Source organism: Oryza glaberrima, chromosome 3 (genome assembly GCF_000147395.1).
Source record: "Oryza glaberrima chromosome 3, OglaRS2, whole genome shotgun sequence".
Classification (NCBI taxonomy): Eukaryota; Viridiplantae; Streptophyta; class Magnoliopsida; order Poales; family Poaceae; genus Oryza; species Oryza glaberrima.
Window position 1 is genome coordinate 33,157,954 of NC_068328.1, and position 10,009 is coordinate 33,167,962.

The 10,009-nt window shown below is 45.1% G+C and overlaps 2 protein-coding genes across 2 annotated transcripts; both read right to left on the bottom strand.

The window, feature by feature from the left end:
* Positions 1–120: 120 nt before the first annotated feature.
* Positions 121–4,086, bottom strand: LOC127767282 (probable protein phosphatase 2C 55). Its single transcript, XM_052292561.1, has 5 exons — positions 3,862–4,086; positions 2,993–3,719; positions 1,388–1,712; positions 918–1,067; positions 121–789 (listed from the first exon to the last, which is right to left on the bottom strand). Exons 2-5 carry the CDS (start codon positions 3,664–3,666, stop codon positions 493–495), a joined length of 1,446 nt encoding a protein of 481 aa, XP_052148521.1. The 5' UTR covers positions 3,667–3,719; positions 3,862–4,086; the 3' UTR covers positions 121–492.
* A 370-nt stretch (positions 4,087–4,456) lies between these two features.
* On the bottom strand, positions 4,457–9,296 carry LOC127768566 (uncharacterized). The gene is made up of 12 exons (XM_052294173.1): positions 8,361–9,296; positions 8,211–8,265; positions 8,009–8,111; positions 7,783–7,915; positions 7,635–7,706; positions 7,496–7,552; positions 7,022–7,146; positions 5,987–6,593; positions 5,626–5,743; positions 5,490–5,539; positions 5,088–5,228; positions 4,457–4,895 (listed from the first exon to the last, which is right to left on the bottom strand). Exons 1-12 carry the CDS (start codon positions 9,267–9,269, stop codon positions 4,632–4,634), a joined length of 2,634 nt encoding a protein of 877 aa, XP_052150133.1. The 5' UTR covers positions 9,270–9,296; the 3' UTR covers positions 4,457–4,631.
* Between the last annotated feature and the right edge of the window lie 713 nt (positions 9,297–10,009).

Sequence of the window (10,009 nt, forward strand, 5' to 3'; positions counted from 1 at the left end):
TTGTAATATGTGGATAAGAATCCTGAGTCGTACCAAGCTAAAGAGAGATGCTGAAAACTCAATTCAAGTAAGTTTATTATAATATGTTTCACGGCTAAAGGATAGAATGATATCACAGCAAGCAGAACAACAAGACAAGAACGACGTTAACTAGGATTCAACATTGCATAGTGCTTACAACAAAACTCGTTTTCGACCAAGTGGTGATTCTTCTTACCAAAGAAAACCACCATGGTCTCGAAGAATTATCTTTTACTTGTAGTGCTACATGAGGAAAAAAATATGCATGGTTTTCCACCACCAATTCAGAATCTAAAATGCAACGGTACTCTGGATTGGTACTCATCTAGTTACAGGAAGTAGTCTGGTATCAGGAGATTGCCCACCATCCAGCAAGCCAGCTCACTCTAGCCATCCACTCCTGGTGCATACGAGCTCCATTAATCTGGGACAAGGTTATGTACATTACATCAAAAAGGAAAGGCTCTCGCATCATGTAGCTGAGGCGCTTGTCACGTATGATACGATAACTGTGATATCGTCCAGCTTCCCACCAAAGTATCGGTACCCAGCTTCTTGAGCAGCAGCTGCAAAGGGTGATTGCCTGTTCCTATCCATTGCCTTTTGCTGGGCAAGGGCAGCGATTTTCTTTGCTGTGGCTTCAGGTTCTAGCCCAGTCCTGAGAGCCTCAACAACTATAGCACTGATCTCATTGCTGTACAAATTGTCGAAAAGCCCATCTGTGCCAGCAATAATAACGTCGCCAGGAGCAACTGGAAAGTGGAATGTCTACATAACCAAATATGAGACATCAATAATATTATTGATGATAAAGAACGTAGGAGTCATTCAACGAAGATTCAAAGATGTTTGCTCAAACCAGACAGTTCAAAATTTCAAGAAGGGTGATTACTCACCTGAGCAGAACTAGGAAGATCACTGCCACCCCCACTCTCTAGCTGATAAGTGAAATTAAAATCATGCTGTTGTACAGGTGATCTGAGAACAGTTCGACCATCTCTGACTATGATGAAGCCACTATCTCCAAGGTTTACAGCATGGATACCCTGCATGTTTAAATACATCTGCTTCGTTATTTTCCAGAAATCAGAACTGTGAACTTCTAGTTCTGTTGAAACATTGTGCTACAGCTAGACAGAAAGATACATGAAAGAATTATCCAGTTATTGTGGTTTCCGTGGATGAGATGTTCTCTAGAATCATATTCATAGAATCATAGACTCAAGATGTACATTCAAGAATAACTTCAACGTGATTTTAGTGAAGAACTCAGTTGCAATTTTGTGTGCACTACTGTTCACCAAGTCATAAAAATGGCAATGGAAGGGGACTACACTAAGCATCAGACAAAGGAAAGCCGGTTAACCTGCTCTTTAAGAGCGACGATGCATGCAGTTGACGATCCCCTAGCTTTGGTGCATGTATAAGCCTTCTCTAAAACCCTTGATGGATCAATGGTCCCTTGTGGTTCATCCTTGATGGCACTCATTGAGTTACTCATTAGCTCCTTAGCATATAGTCCAGCATCAACACCATGATCTGCCCAGCCACCAACACCATCTGCCACGCCAATTGCCTGTTCATCGACGCAAATAAAATGGCCATCTTCACCGCCAGTTGCCTCCTTAGCAGGGTGAGGCAGATAGCAAGAACCTGAGACCAGCTTCAGCGGTCCAGGAGCACGTGGTTTTCTGCAGATGGGAAAGACAGTCAACCACCAGAAGAGGCAAAGAAACCACCAGAAAAATAAGTACTACTTCGTATATGAAAAGAATACACGTGCCTGAGTCTACTCAGTAACACCTAACATGAAGAACAGCAATGTAACTAACAGTGTTTCTATTTCAGTCAGATACAGTAAAAATATGCAAAGGAAAATGGAAACATGGCCATTAAGAACATGATAGTTCTTTTCCTCTCCCACCATCTATCATGATCCATTTCACAGCATCTCAACTTCCTTTTTCTTCGCATTTATTTGGATTATCTAACATGCTTGACATCAACCACATAGTAGAAAAGCAACAACTAATAAAGGTTTATAAAAAACCCTACATTAGCCTCATTTAATTAGGGAGTAGCTATATTTATGGCGCCATATTTTTTACCAAAAAATAGTCAGCATGTATTTACATTGTAAGTTACTAAATTACATATGTAAATTTAATGTATTTACAATGTAAATTCTAAAATTACATATGTAAGTCCTAAAATTACATAGTAATTACATATGTAAGTGGTGTGTAAGTGAGATGTAAGTGGGGTGTAAATTTAAATCTTACATTGGAAAAGTTAAAAAGCAAAAGCATATGCAGTCCTTACTTTATAGGAGATGATTTTGAGAAGAAATCGAACGGTCCGGCAAGCACAACCGAAGACTCGTGCAGAGCAATCGGACGCACAGAGAAGCTGACTGAGATCAGCCCAAAAAATTGTCGACATATTTTTAGCAAGTCCGTTTAATTATATTGTCACCTCTTGGTTCTGTGCTTAAGCGTAGAGTTATAGATGCTGGTGAAGATAAGACACAATATGTGACTGAAGGTGGCATTCGTGTATAATATGAACCCATTGTAGATTAAAATGGAGAACAGTATAATCAGCATGTAGCAAACAAACCCATATATCCAGTCTGAGACATTCATGCAATAGGATACATGCATATATACTCATACAAGAGCATGTTTTGCAAACAATCAAAGCAAGTAGTGCAGACTTGGATGGAATTATGATCTGTATCATAGAAATCCACTTTTTATCACACTTAGGGCCCCTTGGAAGACCCAAAACCCCAGCCCATCCCATGGACGTGCCCAGGATTCAGCCCCCGAAAAACACCTCTAGGAAACATTTCATTCAGGTTCAAACATGCGTTCTGATATTTGTTCAACATCAAGTTAACAAACATTCTAGGAGGAAACAGTCATAAGGAATTTAGAATGGCATTTGCAACAGGGGTTACGACACATACCCATCAGGCCCGACTGTGGAGTTGTCCATCTGCTTATCCTGTACTGCCTCATCAAGTGACAACTGATGCTCTGTGGCTCCAGCAGAGTATGGCGCCACACAAGACGTGCTGAAATCCCGAAGCCATGGTTCAACCGAGAAGCTCAACTTGTAACTTGGCCCAATCGCATTGGTCCAAAATGCTCTGCTAGGTCCCCACGGCTCGCGGCACTTCAAGCTCACGCCGACCTTCTTGCAGTACTCCACCCCTCTATGCCTAAACGAGACCTCTGGCCTCGGCGTGCTGCCAGCCGACCCCATGGCCACGACGCGTGAGATTCGGGTCCCTACAGATGAATCCTTCTCAGGTTGGCGCTTGGCGGCGCCCAGCTCAGCTCGTCGAAACGCATAGCCGCAGGCAGCCATAACAATGCCCCTCTGCAGCAAGCTCTGCCCCGTGCAGTGCGTGCGCACGCAGGGAGTCCGGTTGATGGCTGCGAAGAAGGCGGCGGGGGCGCGGCGGTCCGCTGTGTGGAGGAGGCGCGCCGGGTAGGTGGAGAGGAGGAACCAGGTATTGCCGAACAGGAAGCTCCGGCCGCCGCGTCCGAGGAGGGGGTCCTTGTACTTGTAGGAGGCGAGGTTGAAGCCGCCGCCGCCGCCGCCGCCGCTGACTCTGCTTCCTTCGCCGGCAAGCATCTTAGGACCGGGCGAGACGCGCTCCCGAAGATCTCATCACCTCCTCCCCGCCGCTGCCACCGCCAAAAAAAAAATCCTCAGCCTCAGACCGCAACAATTTCGGGATTCCCCCACCCAGAAATGGGAAAAACTCGCAGAACGCAATGCCGGATCGATTGAATTCCCCCCAAAAAAATAATAATAAAATCCTCTTACCCGAGATAGCAGCAGGATTGCGAGGCTGGCCGGAGGTTGAGATGTTGAGGCCGCGCGCGGATGGGATTAGTATCTATGCGCGCGAAGGATTAACCGCCATGGATGGATTAGGGTTGCTTGTTGGGGAACGGGGAGGGGAGGAGACTAGGAGAGGAGGACAAGGTGAGGTTGGATTTGATTTGAACCCTAGAAATTCCACGCGTGCGTGGCTGCGCTGTTTCGGGCTAGGAGGGCAGCGGCGCAGGCGCAGCGCTGACGCGGATGCCCAGATTTGGGGGCAAGTTGACGCGGACCAGTGGCCTAAATGGGCTTTCTTAAATCAATCTGGGCCCAATAGATCTTTTCTTTCATGTCGCCTAAGCCCAATAAATTGAGAGCCAAGGTGTATGAAAAGCCGAACAGTAAATTTCAATTTGTTTACGAGCACATTCAACAGCAAGTTATAAATAGTCTGTAACATGTGGCTATATTGTCCGTTTTGCTGGGATTCTAATGGTTCTCGTGAAAGTAAGGTCTGAAAATCTGCACCAAAAGGGCCCTTAGTATACCAACACCAACAATTATTTGTGTGAACTGATGCACTTTAAACAGAATGTAAACGTTATCTCCGAAGTCAAGACCATATGGAAAATCAGATATACAAATTTTACAGAGCACAAACAAGAACAGTTACTCTAAGAAGAAAGGCACTCAAGGAAAAAAAAACACAGTGATGGATTTCACTTTCTGGTAATAGCAGGTGAGAAAGGAAGCGAGGATGAGGGATCATATCAGTTTCTTGCTCCCACCCTGGAAAACCTCCTTGATAATTTGAATGCCGAGAACTGGTGCGCAGCCTGGCTTTCTGTGATAACAGCGCAGCTTTCCTGACGAGTATACTCTTGTTTGTCTGAAGTAGAGGATGATCTGCGCAGGACCTCAATCAGAGAAACACCTGAACTGTTCTCTCCCTTGGAATTTGTTTTTGTTGCCGCTTGTTTTGACTGTGAACTACTGAACTTTGCTTTCTTTGGTTGGCTGGAATTCGTCTGATCCTGCAAAATGAATGCAAAAGCACATGATAATGCTAAGATAAGAAATGAATGTCTCAGAGCATGTTTTCTTGTATGTACAGTTTGCTTAAACTCTCTCTTTCTTAATATATACCCCGGCCGGCTTTCGCCGGCCCAGCGAAAAGAATGTCTCAGAGCATGTGGATGTACGGTCACCTTGCCCTTCAAACTTACCGTATCTGCATTACTCTCGGAAGTAGACAAGCAACTCTTGTTGCTACTATTGCTGTCGTCACGACCAAATACATAGGTTCTATAGGCCGATCTGTGGGAAGATGCCAATGAACCACTGGCTGTTCGACCAAGAAAAGATGACTGAAAGGAACATACAATAACGTCATTTCATGAGCAAACACAAGAAAAACTGTTTGTCCAAAATACCAGAGCAATGGCAACAGAAAAGGTATAAGAGCTCGTTTATACAGTAGTGACTAATGACTAGTGATGACATGTAAGTTACTCAGGTATTCAGTATTTTGCAATTTTGCCATGTGAAGCAGCACGACACTTTAAAAACTTTCAGCAGGTGCATTCATGTGTAAGAAGTAGAACAGCAAACGGGAATCAATAATGCACCTTTGAAGAAGCGCTGTTGTTTCTCCCAACCGTAAGCAATTCATGATTTGCTGAAGAAATATTGAAACAAAAGATTGTAATCAAGAAAAAAGGTCTCAATAAAGGTAGGCATGGATTCAGAAGAAAACACCCTTACATGTGACTTGCTTTCCCCTCCTCTTGGGTTGAGGAGCAATATTGAGCTTCTTTATCAGACTAAATACTTCCCTTGAGCTGTCATCCTCCAGTGGAGATATGAATGAACTATTATGAACCTGCAAGAAGATATGGTGCAACATTCTTAAATTACTTTGGTAAAGCATAGAAGGTGAAAAGCTAATTCTACACTAGCATAGCAAGGACTACAAATATCATCAATAATTTTCAATTTCAGTGCTATATAAACCATGCCAGACAATCAAACATGAGACATCCTAAAACAGGTACATATTGTGCCCCTGAAAATAAATATAGTAATGTGTTATAGTTGGTGATTATCTGAACAAGTTAGCACTTACTTCTCGCTTTGAGATACGTTGGCGAGCCAAATGTTCTTCTATTTCCTCATCATCAGAGTGCTCATAAGTATCATTATCATCTGTGAACATTCTCGCAATCATTTGTTTTGCTTTTTCAGAATTCTGGCGCACGACATTAGTTGGAGTCAAATCATATGACATTTCATTTTCTGATTCATCTTCACAGTCTTCAGCATCATCCTCATCTTGATCCATTACTTTTTTTTGCTCCTGGTGACCAAATTTCAGCTTTTGCATAAATTTATTTGTTTCAGCAGCATCTTGCTGCTGAAGCCACTTTTGGTGGAGCGCATTGCGTTTCTCATGATCTATTTCTCCTTCTTCATACCCAGCTTCTATAAGATCATTGAATACTTCATTTTCATCACTTCCATCATCTTCTTCATTGTCCTTAAACCTCATCATGTCATTGTCACTGTCATCCTCTTCCTCAGCTTCAACATCCAGAAAATCTTTCAAGATAGCATCATCTGGGCATGAATCCCCTGCTAAAGCTCTTTGGAGCGGTTCATGAACATTCACATCATCTTTTGGAGTGCTAGGAGCAATGTTCTCCTTATCATTGTATTCTTCATCTTCTGATGAACTGGGTCAAATAACACAATTTTAAGTTACAGAACATCAACATAAGCAAGGGGGGAAAAAATTGCCAAATCTCACAGAACACAGATGTGAAGGACAAATACTTACTCCAGAAAATTGGGTAATGTGTTGTCAGTAAAACAATAATAAGAAATAATGGCACCTTCATGGTAGAGTGATCTCAAATAAATTTGCATTTGCGCTATATAGGCAGTTTAATGATGGTGAGGCTAAAGAAAAATGAATATGTACTGTTGGCGCAGCCATGACAAGTTTTAATTTACACCATAAATGCCATAAGATTTCTACAATTGTCTGTATGTTATATGTGCAATAGCTATAAATTTGGTACAGATAGAATATTGTTTAAAGGGATAAAATAGGTCAGGTAAATGGTAAGAGATGGAAAATTTATGAGACTGCTGTACTTACATGTCGTCGGTACTCTCAGTAGGGCTTGAAGAGGGGGGTGATTGAATTTCATCTGCAGCATTATTGGGATTGTCACTTGATTGGGCCTTGTCCTCAAGATTATCTTGAGAATTTTCCAAGAGTTCCTGGTAGCATCAAGCATTCAATAGTTAACAGGCCAAACCTTGCACACAAATATGAATGAGATTTTAAATTTTATAACCATAGAAAGTAGAAACCCATTTAATGTTTTCTATGCTACGAGAAATGCCAACCATGTCATCAGCTGTACGTAAACTTCCTAATATGGGCAAATGACCCACTACCTTTACTAGCATTCATGATTATGCTTAAGTTGAAAATTAACTTGTTTTTATATTAGCAGAACAAAGTAGAAGCAACCACTGGTTATGAATAAAGCATCACCCAATTAGACTATTACAGAAATTCTGCTACAAATGACAAGTTGACTACAGAATTTGGAAGGGCACAGACCTTATCTAGATCTTTGCTACCACAATTATCAAGATCCTTATCACAATTCAAAGCATCCTGCAAACAAGCAACAGTATCATTACAGCACAAAACAGCATCTGCATGTAAATCAAGTGAAAAGGCTGAAAGCAATGCTCACCTTGTTCTCAGGTACACTGTCACACTGGTTCACGTCACCGCTATTCATTCCACCCTCATTCTCGATATCGTCCTACAATCAGAAGACAGATTTTAGTTTCACAAGTGCTATGACACCCGTGAACAAAGATACTACAATAAAGACTCACAATCTTCGGATCTTTGCCTTCTGCATCCACCTCCTTAACCTGAGGTGCACCTAAATCGCCAGCGGTACCACTCACAGGATCTGAAGAGACATCATCTTCTTCTTCGTCGTCATCATCATTAGGAGTAGCTGACCTGAAAAACATAGTGAAGAAAATAGTGTCAGTTAACAAATATTTGCAGATGAAATTCTCAGTGTAACCTCACAAAAATAACAGGGAAACCGACTTCTTTAGAATCTCTAGTTTCCGAAGGCGGATCTTCTCCAGGACTGATGAGATGGGCTTGTACACTGGCTGCACACTCGGCTTAAATGATACGCTCCTCGTCTCTGCAGATAAGGAAAGCAATAAGAAACATTTAGATGACCAGAAAATCCCATGCATCCCAATTCCAACCAAGCAAACGGTTAAGGACTCAAAGTGTATACCTCGCAGCAGCCTCTGCGACTCGGCGTGGATCGAATCAAGCTGCACCCTCCTCTCCTGCACGGATCAACCCACACCAACCGTCAGCAAAATGTACAGTCAATTCAACAGAAAAAACATATGAAACCAAACACAAGAAAGACTTATATTACCTTCTCCGAGCGTTTCTTCCCTCGGGCCGAGTCCTTGGGCGCCTCATCCTTCTTCCTCCTCTTGCTCCGCTTCCCCTTGACCTCAGCATCCATGGCGATTTCGCCGCCGCCTTCTTCGCCCTCGTCCATGTCGAGCCGCTTCTTCGCCGACTTCTCCCTGCGCAGCTCCTCGATGAGCCCTCCACCCAGCATCTCCTCCTCGTCGCCCTCCCCTTCCATCCTCGGCATCCCCAGCGGGTCCCACCCCGCGGCGCCGCAGGTCTCCGAGAACAGCGGGTCCAGCCCGTCATCCTCCTCCTCCTCCTCCTCCTCCTCGGTGGTATCTGTCGGTGGCAGCGGCGAGGAGCTCGGGTTGGGAGGAGGAGAGGTCAGTGCAGGGGAGGGAGCAGCTTCCGCAGCCGCATCCGCATCCAGCGGCGGCGGCGGAGGTGGGGAGGGGTTAGTGGGCGGGGAAGGGAACTGAGCTAGGGTTTCCTCGTCCAACGGCGGCGGCGGCGGCGGAGATGGTGGAGGTGGGGATCCGACGACGGGGTGGGCGGCGGTGGCGATCTGGGACGACTTCTTCAGCCGCTTGAACCGGCGGGGAGGCGATGCGACGGGGGAAGCCGGGAGCGCGAGGAGCTCCGCCTCATCGAAGGGCTCCGTCTCCATGACGTCGTCGCCGCCGCCGCCGCCTAGGGTTCTCTCTCTCTCTCTCTCTCTCTCTCCCTTCCACCAAACTCCGAATCGAGAAGCCGCGAGCCGAGGAGCGGAGAGCGGAACACCGGATTCGAGAGCGCGCGATGGGGGAAGAGGAAGGAAGGAGATGAAGAAGATGAGGATGAAATCCAAGAGCAGCAGCGCGGGAGACGTTTCGAGTTTTCCCCTCGGTTTCGCGCTACTACTGTACTGTACTGCTTTTCCCACCATTTTTTTTCCCGTGCTCGCTGCTCTCCCCGCGCTGCGCGGCGCCGCGCCGCGCCAAAACTGCCACGCTGAGACGGCGCGAGCGACGTGTGAACTGTGAAGTGAACCGCGCGTGGCGCGTGCGTGGCCCCCTCCACCTTTCCGGGCCGGTCTCGCGGCTTGCAGACGACGGCCCAAGACGAAACGGTTGGAAAGGCCGATAAAAGCCCATGCTTCGCCTTCACCGCGGTGATGCGGGCCGAAGGCTGCGTTCTTCGTACCTACTTCATCCATTTCGCAATGGAAGACATTATAGCATTATCCACATTTATATAAATGCTAATGAATTTATATATATATATAATAATGTCTAAACTCGTTAGCATCTATATAAATGTGAGCAATGCTATAAAGTCTTACATTGTGAAACGGAGGGAGTAGTTCTGATTAGCTATTCATCATTTTTCATTAACACATTTTTTAAACTGCTAAACAGTGTTTCGTGTGAAAATTAAATTGCTTAAAAAAATCCAACAAATTTATTCATCAAAATTTTATAAATTAATACTGAATTAATTATACGGGAATGCTAGGGGACGGGATACCGTCCCCAACGGGATAGCTCCTCTCCACAAACGCGATTTGCGTCCCCCGTTGCTGCCGCGCCCGTCCCCCATCGCCTCCACCGCCGCCGCGCCCATCCCCCGTTGACGCCGCCGCCGCCACGCCCATCCCCCACCACTGCCGTCGTTATCCCCCGCCGC